The sequence below is a fragment of the Chrysochloris asiatica genome, unplaced genomic scaffold (genome assembly GCF_000296735.1).
Source record: "Chrysochloris asiatica unplaced genomic scaffold, ChrAsi1.0 scaffold00227, whole genome shotgun sequence".
Taxonomy (NCBI): Eukaryota; Metazoa; Chordata; class Mammalia; order Afrosoricida; family Chrysochloridae; genus Chrysochloris; species Chrysochloris asiatica.
This window is the reverse complement of record NW_006408745.1, coordinates 1,526,146-1,543,074: the sequence shown is the minus strand read 5'-3', so window position 1 is coordinate 1,543,074 and position 16,929 is coordinate 1,526,146. Positions and strand designations below refer to the sequence as shown.

At 38.7% G+C, this 16,929-nt stretch overlaps 1 protein-coding gene across 8 annotated transcripts in view; it reads right to left on the bottom strand.

Moving 5' to 3' along the window:
• MEF2C (myocyte enhancer factor 2C) overlaps window positions 1-16,929 on the bottom strand; it is a 131,162-nt gene that overhangs the window by 41,974 nt on the left and 72,259 nt on the right. For 4 of the 8 annotated variants that reach the window (XM_006873181.1, XM_006873179.1, XM_006873183.1 and 1 more), the window contains exon 3: window positions 7,465-7,608. The exons of 2 other annotated variants lie outside the window; for them this stretch is intronic. In XM_006873181.1, coding sequence (XP_006873243.1) covers window positions 7,465-7,608 — 144 coding nt within the window. Of the gene's footprint in view, window positions 1-7,267; window positions 7,406-7,464; window positions 7,609-16,929 lie in introns of all 8 variants that reach the window. 2 more of the 8 variants (XM_006873180.1, XM_006873182.1) reach the window with 2 other exon arrangements.

Genomic DNA, 16,929 nt, shown 5'->3' with positions numbered 1-16,929 from the left:
AATCATGGCTGTTGGAGTGTGTCATCATGGTCAGAAAGGTATCTGAACTCTTACCCAAAACCTACTATTTTCCTAAATTTACCACAAGGAAAAGTCCAATAAACAGTCAAATAAAATATTTTTAATAAAATATTTTTAGTTAATAAGCCTTCTTTTATTTAATGTGAAAGACTGAACTGAATCCCATTCTTCACCACTAATGACACCTTTACTTTGGATCAACCATGACCACGCTGTTGAGAACTAGCAGAGAAAACAATCGCACAACTCTGACCACTACCAATTTCTGATATCCAAATTTCCACACAGCTGTCTACAACTCTCTAGCCTATATTTACTTCTTCCTTCCCCATCTCCAATTCCTCCCAACTCCCAAACCTTCATCATTCTCAGGTTCTCTTTCAAACACCTGAACCCCCTCCCCAGAAACTAAATATAAGAAATTGAGACCACTAGTTGGTCCCCTGAACTTGGGCTGTACAAAAAATTCACGATTAGCTATTAATCCAAAGGTTGGTGGTTCCAACCTACCCAGATGCTCCACGGAAGAAAGGCCTTTTTGCAAAGATTATAGCCAAGAAAACCCAATGAAGTAATTCTACTCTGTAACACATGGTGTTTGTTACAGAGCTGGAGATAACTTGATGGCAATGGATTTGCTTTGTTGATGTATGTGGTCCTCTATTCAACTTTCCTTTACCCACCTTAACTGCACTTGGGCTCATCTGCAACTCCCTCCTGTTTACATCTCAACCTTCTCCTGCCTTTACTCCTGAGGTGCTTTCACTATTTCATTGCCATTTAACCTATATTTCCAATGTTTTCCTTTCTTCAAGCCATCCTCCTCCTCTGCACAGATTATCTCAAGTGCTTATCATTTTAACTCCTCCCTGCATCCTTGTTGTTGTTAAGTGCCATCGAGTTAAGTTATTATGAAGTGCCTAGGGTAATGCTTCCGAGGAGCAGATGGTGGGTTTGAATCGCCAATCTTGTGGACAGCAGTTCGAAGTGCCACACATTTCTCCCTTACACAGAATATATACACTGTTTTTTCCCCACTTCCTTCCTGTTCACTCTCAGTCAGCCTTGTAGCTGCCACTCCTTCCTTCAATCCATTTCCTAATTCTGGTTCTGCAAAAGGAGCTGTTTTATTCTTGTAAAACCCAACATGAACCATGGCAAACCCTGCATGAGGAAATGCTGGTCAACATGATTTCAAACCATCCATGAATTATTTCATGTAATTGAGGAATATGGCATAAATTATATTATAAAAACAGGTGATTGCCATATTAAATTTTCTGTTTTAGAAAGGAAACTCTCTAAACTGGGTCTTCGAAACAGAAAAAAAAAATCTTGTAATGTTTTTAAAGAGGTGGGGACACTCTCCTCCACACAAAGGGCAGAGTGTCCTTGCCCTGATGTAAACGTTTTAGCAGCTGTGGAAACTTTCAACAAAATTTACTTTCAGCAACTGAAAGCAATGTGCAGAAACGGGGCTTTCATGATGGAGACTGAAGCACTTACTGAGGAGATGAAGATACTGAGCACACAGCTAGAAGCTGTGTGGCTCCTTCTAACAGCTTGGCTTGTGCACTCTAATGTGGTTTCCATCTTCTACCACATACCGCTGCACCTCTGAAGAAATCATGCTTCTTGATTCTAAACTCTTTACATGATGGAGTAAAATACTCTGAAGGAATCCAAGTTTGCAGGAAGATTGGTCCAATATACAAATAGGGACATTTCCCCAAACGCTCCACCCCATTTGGGATTGCTTCCACCTGAGAGTGATCAGCAGTATTGTATTTGTCCTTTCACTAATGTGCAGGGGGATGAGAGGGGGAGGGTAATGGTGGTGGCGGTGGTGGCAGTGGTGGTGTTACTCCTATCTGAGACATCTAAGGGTTTTCACCTTAAAATCCTACATTCACAGACCTCTGTGCAGAGCAGCTCAGAACTAGTGTATTATGTAGCAAGAGAAACTCAGGTTATCAGAAATAAAAATTAGATGAAAGAAGTAATTTTTCCCCTGTATTTTGGGTAAGATGGGTATTTTATCACTGATGAATTCTGGTGATAACAAATATGCATTGCAGTATATAATAGGAAATAATACATTTGATAAGGCGCTCACAATGGATATGTTGTACAGGAACAGCACTCAATTTGATGAAACATTTAAGAATTTATAGTACTTAGCTTCTCTTAATGTTAAAATCAGAAAAAGGGTATGTCAGGCTTGTATCTTTCACCATACTTAGTCAATTTCTATGCTGAACAAACAAATAATCCAAGAAGTTGGATTATATAAAGAAGAACATATATCAGAATTGGAGGAAAACTCCTAACAATCTGAGATATGCAGATGACACCACCTTACTGGCTGAAAACCAAGAAGATTTGAAGCACTTACTGATGAAGATCAAAGAATACAACCTCCAGTATGGATTACAACTCAACATAAACAAAACCAAAATCCTCATAAATGGGACAATAAGCAACATCTTGATAAATGGAGAAAAGATTGAAGTTGTCAAGGATTTAATCAATGCCCCTGGAAGCAGCAAAAAATTAAATGACATATTTCATTGATTAAATCTGCTGCAAAAGACCTCTTTAAAGTGTTAAAAAGCCAAGATGTCACTTTGAGGACCAAGGTGTGCCTAACCCAAGCTATGGTATTTTTAATTGCCTCACAGGCATGTGAAAGCTGAACAATTAATAAGGAAAATTAAAGAAGAATTGATGCTTTTGGATTATGGTGTTGGTGAAGAATATTGAATATATCATGTTCCAGAAAAAGGAACAAATCTGTCTTGAAAGAGATATAGCCAAAATGCTCCATAGAAGGAGAACAGTAAGATTCTATCTTATTTTTTGGACATGCTATCAGGTGGGACCAGTCTCTGGAGAAGAACACTATGCTTGATAAAGTATGTTGTTGTTGTTAAGTGCGGTTAAGTGCGAGTTGGTTCTGACTCATAGCACCACTGTATATGGTTTCCAAGGAGTTGCTGGTGGATTTGAACCACCTACCTTGTGGTTAGCAGTACAGTGCTTCTCCTACAGCATCATACAGTGACTGCAACAATGGACTCAAACACAGCACTGATAATGAGGCAGGCATAGGGTTGGGCAGTGTTTTGTTCTATTGTATGCAGAATTAATATGAGTTAGAACCTATTTCAACAATTCAAGCCTAGACATTCATTATTGAAGGATTCTCTGGGGAAATTATTGAATGATGCAGAAAACATCAAAAGAAGATGGAAGGAATACACAGAGTCACTGTACCAAAAGGAAATGGTTGATGTTCAACCATTTCAAGAGGTAGTATATGATCAAGAGCCAATGATACTGAAGGAAGAAGTCCAAGGTGCACTGAAGGAATTGGCAAAGTACAAGGAACTAGGAATTGATGTAATAGAAATTGAAATCTTTAAAGAAAGTGAGGTGGCCCTGGAGGCACTCACTCATCTATGCCAAGAAATTTGGAAGACATCTATATGGCCAACTGATTGGAAGAGATCCACATTTGTGCCCATTCCAAAGAGAGGTGACTCAATGGAATGCTGCAAGCATACATTGACAGAGAACTTCAGGAGGTTCAAGTTGGATTCAGAAGAGGATGTGGAACGAGGGATATCATTGTTGATGTAAAATGGATTTTGACTGAAAGTAGAGAATATCAGAAAGGTGTTTACCTGTGTTTCATTGACTACGCAAAGGCATTCGATTGTGTGGATCATGACAAGCTATGGACAACACTGAGAAGTATGAGTATTCCCGAACACTTAGTTGTGCTCATGAGGGATCCGTACCTGGACCAAGAGGCAGATGTTTGAACAGAACATGGAACACTCACTGGTTTAAAATTAAGAAAGGTGTGTGACAGGGTTGTATTCTTTCACTATAATTATTCAACCTGTATGTTGAGCAAATAATTCGAGAAGATGAGTTATATGAGGAAAAATGTGGCATCAGTATTGGAGGACGGCTCATTAACAACCTGCGATATGCAGATGATACAACCTTGCTTGCTGAAAGTGAAGAGGACTTAAATTACTGATGATGATCAAAGACCACAGCCTTCGTTATAGATTGCATCTCAATGTAAAGAAAACAAAAATCCTCACCACTGGACCAATAAACAACATTCTTATCAATGGAGAAAAGATAGAAGTTGTCAAGGACTTCATTCTTCTTGGATCAACCATGAACACTCATGGAAGCAGCAGTCAAGAAATCAAACGATGTATTGCATTAGACAAGTCTGCTTCACAGACCTTTTTAAAGTGTTGAAGAGCAAAGATGTCAGCTTGAAGACTAAGGTGTGTTTGACCCAAGCCATGGTATTTTCAATAACCTTATATGCATGCGAAAGCGGCACAGTGAATAAGGAAGATCGTAGATGAATTGATGCTTTTGAGTTATGGTGTTGGTGGAGAATACTGAAAGTGCCATGGGTTGCCAAAAGAACAAGCAGATCTGTGTTGGAAGAAATGCTCCTTGGAGGCCAGGATGGCCAAATTTCATCTCTCATACTTCAGAAATATTGTCAGGAGGGACCAGTCACTGCAGAATGATGCCATGTTTGGTGAGGTGGAGGGTCAGAGAAAAAGAAGAAGAGTCCCAGAAAGATGGACTGGCAAAGTGGCAGCATCAATGGGCTGAAGTGTGGCAACAATTGTGAGGTTGGCCCAGAATTGGGCAGTGTTTCGTTCTGTTGTACATAGGGTCGCTATGAGTTGGTACCGACACCATGGCACCTAACAACAACAATAGCCTACAACAATACAGTGTACAAATAACTCTGATTTAACAAAAGCTGTACTTTGGGTATAGTTTCACTTAGCAACGGAACCAGACATGTACTTTTTGGACAGAAAGTTGAATTGTGTATACATTAAAAAAAGTAAGTTTTAGTATGTTCAACTTAATTCTATATAGGTTGATTGTGTACTTACTAAGTGTAAATCATTAATGTGTCTTGTGAGTTCAGTTGTGGATTTGGTTTAAAGTCTTTGTCCAAATAGCTGCACTAGTCATTGCCAAAGCACAGTTTCACTGCAGAGAGTATCTCAATCCTCAGGATTAGACTTATTTTTGAGAAGAGAATTAATTAACTCCTAAGGAACTCTGGTAGTGTAGTGGTTACGAATTGGGCTGTGAACCGCAAGGTCAGCAGTTCGAAACTACCAGTTGTTCTGCAGGAGAAAGATGAGGCTTTCTGCTCCAATAAAGATTTACAGCCTTGGAAACCCTGTACAGGGTCACTATGAGTCGGACCTGACTCCACGGCACATAACCACCACCAAGGAGCTTATATACAATTAGGGTTCAGATGCTAACATTAATTATTCAGAAAGCATGTTGCCTTGTGTTTCAACACTCTGTGCTATAAAATTAACATCTCTTGATTTTTGACAGAATATAATAAAAAAAAATGTCATTTTTCCTCTATATAGGTGGGCAAACAAAATAATACATGCAGTTATTTCTCTTTAATATCTGGCAAGGCATATGACCAATAGTTAGAGTTTGTTGTTGTTGTTGTTGTTGTTTTACTTGGTTAAGACAAAATTTAGCCAAATGTTAAGCATGGAAAATGCTGGTGTAGGCAAAGCGAATATACTGATAAAGCTTTTAATCACCCCAGCACACAAACATGTTGAGATCTTACCATTAGATTTTCATGCAAGTCTGTTTCCCTGCAGCGAGCATTAGCTTTAACCCTTCAGTGTTGTGGAATTCATGGTCTGGGAAAGGGCTGGCATTTTATACAGAAATGAACTTTTATTTAGGTGATAATTCTCAGCTTACATGAGAGTTAAGTTCACTCATGTGGAATATATATATATATATCTTCAAAAAGCCTGTAGAAAAAATTCCATTATCTTTTAATTCCATTTTTCCACGTACTCTTTGAAGCTCCCTTGTAAATGTACGAATGTGTATGTATATTGTTGTTGTTGAGTGTTGCTGAGTCGGTTCTGACTCATAGCAACCCTGTGTAGGGTTTCCAAGGAGCAGCTGGTGGGTTTGAACTGCTGACCTGTGGTTTGCAGTCCAGTGCTGATCCTACAGTGCCACATCAGTGTGTGTATCTACACACACGTATAGGTATGCACCATTTAACATCCATGAAACGTCTGTGAAATAGGATGTTATGTGATTTGGACACTGTGAGACAGACAGTGCCTCTGCAATCCATAATGAATTCTCCGTAAAGCTAAACCTTATTGGATCCTACCAGACAAATCTCAAGAGCATGTATCCATTGTCTCATAAGGTGTTTTTCCTAGGTGCATAGCTGGGCCAGGTGGCGCCAGAAGTTGGATTAAGATTGTGCACACATCTAGGCTAAGGGGTACGGGGTGGACAGTTGGCAAAGGGACCTAGTGTGCAGGTTCCGGGAGCAAGGCTGGTGGTGGCAGCCTTGTTTGCTACGGCACTACTGGTGAGGCTACTTGTTGATCACGTGCAGCCCAGCCACTGTGGCCACCACTGTCCAGAGCCAGGAGATAGTGAGTGACCTACGCCTGTGGCACGAGTGGAGAAGCCAATTCAGGCACTGCACTGAACCAAGAGTGAAAAATGTCATGTCTGATGAGCAGGTGAATGAAGCATGAGGAAGGAGGGAAGGTGCAGGTAGAGGAGGAAACTAGGCTCTGTCTGAGCCCCGCTGCTTATTCTCTCTGGAGTTTGGGAGTCTTTGAAAGTATTAGGGGGGAATCATAAACAAAAGGGAGCTGCTTTCCTTTTTTTTAAAAAAGAAAAAAAAGTAAAGCAACACCTTATGGGACCACAGATGTATGTGCATTTGGACGTTGCCTGAACAGACGTTAAGCGATGCATACCTATATGCTTAAAGATTCATTATAATACATACATACATATATATACACATATGAATCTTTAAGCTGTTCAGAAGGCAATTCTAGCGTTTCAGAAGGAGATTCTAGTATTGCCATTTGTGTGGACTATGCATTTAAAATCATGTGCAAATTCAGGGTGTGGTACACACTCTCTTCCTCCTGGGGATTTTCTACCTCAGAATGAACTTCTTGATGGCAACTTTTTTAGGTTACATAATGTTAGCATCCCCTAGGGATTGCTTTTTAAACGAACTGCCTGTAGAGTGAGATGGCTATTTTATTGGCTTGACTTTCCAATGCTTCTTAGAAGAAAGCCATCACTGAAAGGGTTAAGGTATGTTACTGCAGCAGTTATCAGCAGACCAGCCATCTACCTTGGTACTTACAGGAATTTTATGACTCTTGATCATATTATCAAATTCTTCATTAATTTTTTTGTATTTTTCTTCAGTGCGTGGGGTGAGGGCATAAGAGGAGTCAGGATCGGGGCTTTCACAGCCTTTGTTTTCTTTCTTGTTCAATGCCTGCCAGGTTCAGAGAAATATCAAGAGTAAACAAAATGAAGGGTGTGCTGAATACTTACACACAATCTTTGCCTGCTGATCATTAGATCAATATCTTCGTTAATTTTCCTGTACTTGTCCTCAGACTCAGGGCTGTGACCTACTGAATCGTCTGCATCAGGGTCTGGACTGTCACAGCCATTAAGTCCCTTCTTTCTCAACGTCTGAAATACATAATTTGGAAAGTTCAAACCTAGAGAAAGGCTGTAAGAGACATTTAGGGGTGTTACAGAAGTTCAAGCTGTCCGGTACTTCAGGTTGTTAGTACATATGCTAGATTACATTAAAGAAAGCACAGCGAGGAACCGTGAGTCAGTTCAATAACATGCTCATTAAATAAATTAAACAGTTGAATATTAAGAGAAATATTCTTTTTGCAACTAAATTTAGTCAATGAACAAAGAGGATATGAGGGTGGCAGTTTTGTGATAGGGAGTTCATATGTGCTCCGGAGATCTAGTGAAAGACAATTGCAGCAGAACACAATGAAGGAGCCAAATTGCAACACTCTCATCTTCCCACAGAAAAATTAGAAGTCAGGACATTACACAATGATTTCAGAATCTGTGATCATGACAAAAACAGAAATGCTGAAAACAGATCCCTGATTTGAATCGGACACAGTGGCTGGCATGAAGATGTCCTCTGACCCCATTTTGATGTGTATTTGACAGCAAGAGGACCTAGCTAAAGGGATCACCAAACGATGATTAAAAAAAAAAAAAAAAATGCTCACATGTTGCACTCATTTGGAGAGTTACTTTTGTTTAGTCTGGTAAAGAGTTCTACATTATGTGAAAATATGCACCGAAAATTAGAATACAGAGAATTTATCTGCCTAAAGATAGGCTGAAAGAAAAGTCAAAACAGCTGAGCTTAGGGCTTCATTATCTTGGACTGAGTAAAGAAGCCAAAGAACACTGAAAATAGGTAACCAAGTCAATAACCACCTAACTAGCAAAAGTTCCTCCTGGTTTCAGCTGAGTAGGAATCACCCGGAGACGGTCTCCTGACACATGAAAGTGAAAAGTCAGTACCTTATCTTGAACCTCCTGTCTCCTGAACGTAGGTCTGGTCTAGTCTCAGCTGTCACAAAATGATAAATACTAAAGTAACACTGTAACAACTAGAAAAAAAGTATGAGTCAGGAGTCCTGAGTTATACTTCCTTTTCTTTCTTTTTTAAACTGATGATTCTCAATTTCGATGTACACAAACCAGTTTATGGAGATAACATTAAGTTTTATAGATCATAAAATTTATTAATCATATAGCTTTCCACATAAATTAATAACAGGCTAGCAAGATTACAGAATTTTCCTGGTACTCTCAAACTGTCTTATAAAGAGATGTGCACCAAAGTGCCTCTCATTAATGGAGAGTTCAACAGAACTCATCTTTATTAAAAACAGAATTCACATACAAATAAAGCAAAAGCTGTGACATCAAGCTACGGAATTCAAAACTGAGATAACACTCCATCTTTAATTCATGCATTTGGGAAAATAAATAAAATGACACGATTTAAAAAGGGGGTGTCATTCTTAAAAACTTAAGTTCCTTGGCTCCTATCGATGTGTAACAAATGTAACAGTATTTAAAATTCGTTTCAGAGGCACTGATGATTTTCACTTAAAATCAGACTAATCCATTTCTAATACATTTACGATGCACCGCAGCTCTGTAAATATTTATTAATGTTATAGTGGTATAATATAACAAATAAACATATGGTTACAGCTTATTATGTGGTAAAATGCTTGAATATTAAAATATTTTGACACAAGATGAAAAAAATATACATTTACCATCTTAGGGAATTTATAATTGGTGGGGCCACCTGTCCTCCTATCATGGATCTACAGCCCTCGTTTTCACCCAAATTAAGTACTTCCAGAGGGGTTCTACAATAACACTATAAAGGATGTCAGAAGACATCATGATCATAATTTTACTGACTAACTTTGTTTCCTAGGTTTTTACGTCTTTCATTAGCATTATCTCAACCACAAGAGCATTCTTCGGAATGATAACTACTTGTTGTATTACGATGTGACTTTGCTTTGATCTCTGCATGTCCTTGAGCTTTTAAGAATGATTTCTGAGTGTCTTGCATCATACACCATACTTTTTCATAAGAATCACATGCAGAAGAATATGTAAGAGCAAGAAAATGTTCTGATAGTTTTCAAAATTAGTTAAGAATTTAAGGTTTCTGTAACTCATACTTAAAAATTATATAAAAATTTAAAATCTTATATAGCATTAACTTATAGTCCTATCTAGACAGATTTTTTTAAATTGTGCACCCAAATCATTTATCCAATAAATCTTATTGTAAAAATTATAGTTGTTTTGATGTGCAGATTTTTGACAACAGAACGCAAGGGTTAAGAGAGGCCTATCAACTGTCATTACAATCCATCTGGCACATGCATGTGTGCTAAATATTCTTACAAAGCTTTTGAGGGTAGATATTGTGTTTGGCTTATAAAAATTCAAACATGCATTTTACTTTATTGAAAGATCTCCACAAATATTAACTCATTATCTCTCAGAGGCCTCCTATGAAGATTTTAGGGAAACCTTATGCCTAGTTTCAAGCCAGCATGGACAAGCATCAGGGCTCAGGCATAGGCAGTGTGGCTTTTCCTTCTGTTTGGAGCAAAATGGGGCCTGCCGTTCCCATATCCTAAGTTGCACATCTGCTAAGTGGGTGGTGTGGACTCTTCCCACTCATATTCAACCACATTAGTAGAGGAGACCTTGGGTGGTGCAAACAGTTAACATGCTAGGCTGCAGACTGAAATGTTGTCGATTTGAGTCCCCTTAGAGTGCCTTGGAAGGAAGGTTTAGTGATCTACTTCTGAAAGATCAGTCACTGGAAACCCTATGGAAAACAGTTCTACTTTAACATACATGGATGGAATCATCACAAATCAGAATCAACTTGATGGCAACTGGTTTAGCAGTTGTAATAAATTAAGTAGAATTTATTTGGGAATTTTTAAAGTATGTAGAACATGACTAAAATATTGATATTTCTTAGATGTCAAATTTTAGTTAGGGTGGAAATGCCTATTAGTCAATAGAACACTTAGCAGCTTATGGATTAAGAAATCAATTAGATCACCAGCTCGCTTTGTACTTGAATTATCAACTATTAAGCAGAAAAAGAAGGTGGAATGAAGTCACAGAGGAAATGGCAACGATCGGGGTGTGGAGGGAGACATCAGTGGCTCACTTTCTTATAAAAAACTCTTCTTGTATTTAACTACATTATCCTGTAAAGAATATCATCAGTATTTAAGTAGTAAAATATCCCTGGCAGCTAAAGATACACTCTTGTCTTACTTCAAGCTAAACTGTGTTATTTAAAGAAGGAGCATTTCGAGATACACAAACAAAAACCCAGAGCAAATTAATATTGGGTTCCAAATTCCCATAATCACATAATCAGAACTGGAAAAAATGTTCAAAAATATTATCCTCAGCTGAGAGCTTGTATAACTTTTCTGCCAAGAACAAATGATTATGGTAGAATTATAAAGCTCTGAAAATGGAAGTGATGGCACAAACTTGAATACCACAGTGTGAATGTGAAACTATAAGAGCAGTTCTATCTTTATCATATTAAAAATCTACAGCTGTTTAATGATGACAAAGGCATTACGATCAGATTCAACCATGTCTGTCTTTATCACAGTAATGAATATTCAGTATAACTTGAACAGATTACTAAAAGAATAAGTAAGCATTATTCCTTCAGACCTTTTCTAGCAAAATCAAAATCTCTGTTCCTAACCTTTAAAGCTCGTCTGATGTTTTACAAATTTCACTGGTCAGGTAATGTATGTATCGGGGTGGATTACCCAACAGACAGGGTAAGTGTGGGCTTACTTTGCTTACTTACTAATAAGTATTGAACAATTTCACATGGGCTCACCCCTGGTGTCACGGCAGGTTAAGCTCTGGACTGCTAACCTCAAGGTCAGTGATTTAAACTCAGCAGCTGTTCAGCAGGAGAAAAATAAAACTGTCGGAGAAATCCTGGAGAGCAGTTCTACTCAGTCTGGTAGCGTAGTGGTTATGAATCGGGCTGCGAATCTTAAGGTCAGCAGTTTGAAACTACCAACCAGCTGTTCCACGGGAGAAAGATGAGGCATTCTGCTCCCGTAAAAATTTACAGCCTAGGAAACCCTATACAGAGTCACTATGAGTCGGTTCCAACTCCACGGCACATAACCACCACTACCATAGGGTAATTATGATGGCATTGGAATCAACTTGATGGCAGTAGTTTTTTGGTTCTAATGTTCTTTGATGTGGTGAAAAACATGTGAAATTGTTCACTAAGATTAGTAAGTAAGCACAAGTAAGCTTGTGCTTACATTGCTTATTACTGGCTCCTCCATCCCTGTCAGGGATCATAAATTTGAAGAGGCTTTGATTCTATCGGAAGGTGCTGTAGAGTTGGGAGAGAGACAGATGCCAATCACATCTACAAGGAGAATTTTTCATGTGTTGAAAAAATGTGAAATTGTTTACTACAGATTAGTAATTAAGCACAATTAAGCCCGTGTTTACCTTGCTAAATGGGTAATCTGACACTGGTAGGTACTTAAATCATTATTCTTTTGCAAGGACTAGAGTCCTGGATATACCTAAGTGTATCTCAGCTGACTGACTGCTTTATAAAGATTTATTACACATGTCAAGATTAGGAAGCCACCAACTTCTCTTGCTACATACCTAAGAAACTCTTCGCTCAGAGAACTCTGTAAATCATGAGTAAGTCTGTATAGTGAAGTCAGCTTTCTGGGTGAGAGTGACACTTTTGGGGTAGATCAATTGACTGCAGAGGCTTCTGGGATGTTTTCACAAGGCAGCAATTGTCATACAGTGAACTGAGAACAGCCGCTTCTTAGAGAAGTAATTAGATTGACAGAAGGTGGCATAAATGTAGAAAGGAGTCCAGACAGGTAACTCAAGAACCACGTGGAATCTCCCCTCCCAGAAATGTGGACATATGGACTTTATGGTATTACATTTGTTCATCAGAAAAACTTGAAATATGTATAAACTGATGATGATAGGTGACAGGTGTTTCATAATTTCTAATGAAATTGATGTAGGGGGAACAGATTCTGTTTCATTACCGGAAGGAATATAAATGAAAAGAAAAAAATCCACACAGAGCTCTCATTTCTTGTCTAACGTATCGTATTATCAACTAGAGATTCTCTTCCACAGAAAACCAAGGCAAACCCATTATTTTTTATTCAAATTTGAATTCCTAATGACTCTATATAACAGAGTGGATGTGCCCCATAGGGTTTCCCAGGCTGTAATCTTTATGAAGGAAGGAGCTATGGTAGCATAGTGATTATGCGTTGGGCTGCTAACCACAGGTTAGCAATTCAAATCTATTAGCCACTCTGCGAAAGAAACATAGATTTTTCTGCTACTGTAAAGATTTACAGCCTCAGAAACCCTATGTTGTTGTTATGTGCCGTGGAGTCGGTTCCGACTCATAGCGCCCCTATTCAGGGTTTCCGAGGCTGTAAATCTTTACTGGAGCATAAAGCCTCATATTTCTCCCGCAGAACAGCTGGTAGTTTTAAACTGCTGACCCTGAGGTTCACAGCCCGATTCATAACCACTACGCTACCAGAGCTCCTTCAGAAACCCTATACATGGTTGCTATGCATCAGAACCACCACCACCATTAATCTTTATGGAGGAGTCCAGGTATTGAACTCTAGGATAAGCACTTGACTGACTGCTGACCACAAGTCAGTGATGAGTCAAACCCATCAGCTGCTCCTCAGAAAATCCTCTACAGGGTTACTACGAGTCAGAACTGGGTCAATGGCACTTAACAACAGTCTTTATGGAATCAGACTGCCTATCTTTCTCCCAAAGAGCAGCTGGTGGGTTTGAACTGCCAACTTGTCAGATAATAGCCAAATACTTAACTACTGTATCAACAGGGCTTCTTCCCTTCCACATACAGTATTCAAAACTGGTTTTAAAAACATAAACTTAGTATTTTATACTAATACCATGTAAGTAAAATTCAGTTTCTTTCACAGAACTAGTATCATAGATTAAAGACTTTCAACCTCTCAAAGCCATGCTGTCTCTGTGGCCTCAGTTCTAAAGACTGTATATTTTCATGATTTTTCTTTTTTGGAGTTGGGCTGCTAACCTCAAGGTCAGCAGTTTGAAAAAAACCAGCCGTTCCACGGCAGAAAGATGAGGCTTTCTACTCCTGTAAATATTTATAGCTTCAGAAACCCTGTACAGGGTCACTCTGAATTGGAACCGACTCCACAGCCCACAACTACCACCACCCACTGTCTAGAGCCCTGGTGTGGTGCTACAAGATAAGCACTGGACTGCTAACCAAAAAGTCAGCAGTTCAAACCCCCCAACCACTCCTTGGAAACCCTATACAGGGTTGCTATGAGTCAGAACTGACTCAATGCCCTTAATAACAAACAAACCACTGTATAAAAATTTTTAAATGTCTTTGTGAAAAGCCCCAAAATACTCTTATTAACTTGTTTAAATCCAGCTGCTCCTTGAAAATCCTATACAGGGTTGCTATGAGTTGGAACTGAAGCTGTTTTTTCAAGAAAATACATACTAGATTATTGCTAGTAGTTGCACGATTGTTGTGCTAACAAAAAAAACAGAAATAATGAAACTGTTAATTTCCTTTACCTTTGATCCTAAAACTTAATTTTTCCTAATCTTTCACAAGTTTATGAACACAAGCACCTACTCTGAACTGGTAGAATAATCCTTGCTACTGTTGTTGTCGTTAAGTGCCATCAAGTCGGTTCCAAATCATAGCGACCCTGTATAGGTTTTCCAAGGAGTGGCTAGTGAATTTGAATCACCGACCTTGTGGTTCAAATCAACTTTGTGGTCCAGTGCTTTATCCTACAGGACCACAATCCACATACAAATCAAAGGTGCAGTTGGAATGGATTTTGCTGCTCAATGAAGTTCCTGAGACTATTTCGTAAACATTCTCCCACAATTGGTGTGTTGATCTCATGATGCTGCTGCTTCTATTACTTTTGATATCTGGGGAGTAGCCACTCTGAAGATTGTGACCAATGACTTATTTCATTTAAAATGTATTCAGCAAACAATTGTCGGAAACCTACTGTATACCAGATACTGTTCTGCACACTTGTTTGTTTTAGCAAAGCAGGCAATACAAATTGAAACTATAAAATTCTGAACTGACCTATAAAATTGAATTGTCCTTTGTGATTTTTAGTTCAGATTAGTTAGACTGGGAAATGATTAGGTGCCAAGACATTTCTCCATAGGTTTAAATAATCAAATCATAAGCACTTCCCTCATCTTCTCTCCCCGTACTTAAAGTTCTCCTTTGTTCTTACTATAGAAATGAAAAATATATTAAAATACTGTGAATTTAGTAAATCAGCAAGTAGATTTTTATTAGACAAGCAAATCATCTGAAATATAGAGTATAAAACAACAAATTTTATAAAAATCACTCATTTGTGGTAAAATTTAAAATACTTTTATTGGACATATAAATCTTATTTATACATTTGCATTGCTGTTTGTTGGTGTTAAGTGTTACTGAGTCAGTCCCAACTTATAGAGACCCTTGGTTGGGTTTTTGAGGAGTGTCTGATAAGTTTGAACAGCCAACCTTAAAGTTAGCAACCCAGAGCTTATCCTACAGCATCAACCAGACAGAAAGAGCTACAGATTTTCATTTTTTGGTCAGATTTCTAAAAATAAAAAATACTAGTAATATTAGAATCCAAATAATGAAAATAAAAGACACTAACTAAAGCTATGAAAGGCTTTTAATGCATAGAACAGAAACACCTACTAACTGCTCTCTAATTGCCTCAAATTATTTCATATAAACATTGAGAAGGTGATAGCACAAAACTATTAGTATTCTAGTATTAGAATTCCTGGGTGGTGCAAATGATTAAGCACTTGACTACTAAGGCCGCTGACCTCAAGGTCAGCAGCTTGAAACTACCAGCTGTTCCAGGGAGATAGAAGAAGCTTTTTGCTCCCATAAAGATTTACAGCCTTGGAAACCCTATACTGGATCACTATGAGTCACAACCGCCTCCACAGCATACCATCACCACCACCACTAACCAAAAAGTTTAAGGTTATAATTCACTCAAAGATATTCTTCCAGAAGATCTCAGCCATTGAAAGCTCTGTGGAGCCCAGTTCTACTCTGAAAGATGTGGGATTAGGAAGCATCAGAAATGATTCAATGACAGCTAGGCTAACTTAGAAGGGACCACAAAGGGTTATCAGGTCCTTCTTCATGCTTTCAGAAAGGGAAGAAATAATGGTGCATAAGCAACGTTTTCTTTCATACCTCCTGCCCTTGCTCAAGTTGCGTTCCCCTTTCAGAATGAATTTTCTGGTATTTGTCCCTTGGATGAGTACAGTGATCCTTTCAGCAGATATGACATGTAAACTTCTCTAACCTCTCTGTAAACTTCTCTAACCACTCAGGCTGAATTAATTTCTCCCTTGGTCCAGTACCCAATCTTTCCATGTTTTCTTCTATTACGGCTTTGCTGTTGTTGTTAAGTGTTGTTGAGTCAGTTCCAACCCATCACAACCCTGTATAGGGTTTCTGAGGAGCGACAGGTGAGCTTGAACCACCAACTTTGTGGTTCAAACCAACTGTGCAGTTAAGCGCATTAACCCACAGCGCCCACACTCATATTATTGATAGTTTCAGGACTGGATTACACAATAAGCAAGGTAAGCATGGGCTTCCTATTGGAGTCCTGGTGTACCACTGTGGGTTAATGCGCTGGACTTCAAAGTCAGTTTAAACTGCAAAGTCAGTGATTCAAGCTCACCCACTGCCCCACAGAAACCCTATACAGAGTCGGTATGGATCAGAACCGACCTGATGGCACGTAACAATGGCAACTAATCTGTAGTGAACCATTTCATATCTTTTTCACCACATCTTTGATGTGAAATGGTTCACTAAAGATTAGTAAGCCTGTACTTACTTGTGTTTACTGGGTACTCCATCCTTGACAGGGATTATAAATTTAAAAAAGACTTTGATTCTGTAGGAAGGTGGTAGGGAGTTGGAAGAGGAGCAGATGTCAGTCATACTTAGTAGACTTTTTACTGTGATGAAAAATGTGAAACTGCTTAGTACAGATTAGTAATCAAGCACAAGTAAGCCCATGCTTGCCTTGTTTACTGGATACTCCAACACTGGGTATTTTATGTGTGTGTCTGTCTTCTCCATAAGATTGAGGAGTCCTTCCCATAGTACTTGCCTTTAGTTACATCTGGAGTTTGAGTATATAGCACATTCTGACATGTTTACTATTGTTAAGTCTGTAGACTCACTTCTTACTCATAATGACCCTATGCACAGCAGAAGGAAACCACTGCCCAGTCCTGAGCAAGCCTCCCAATTGTTCC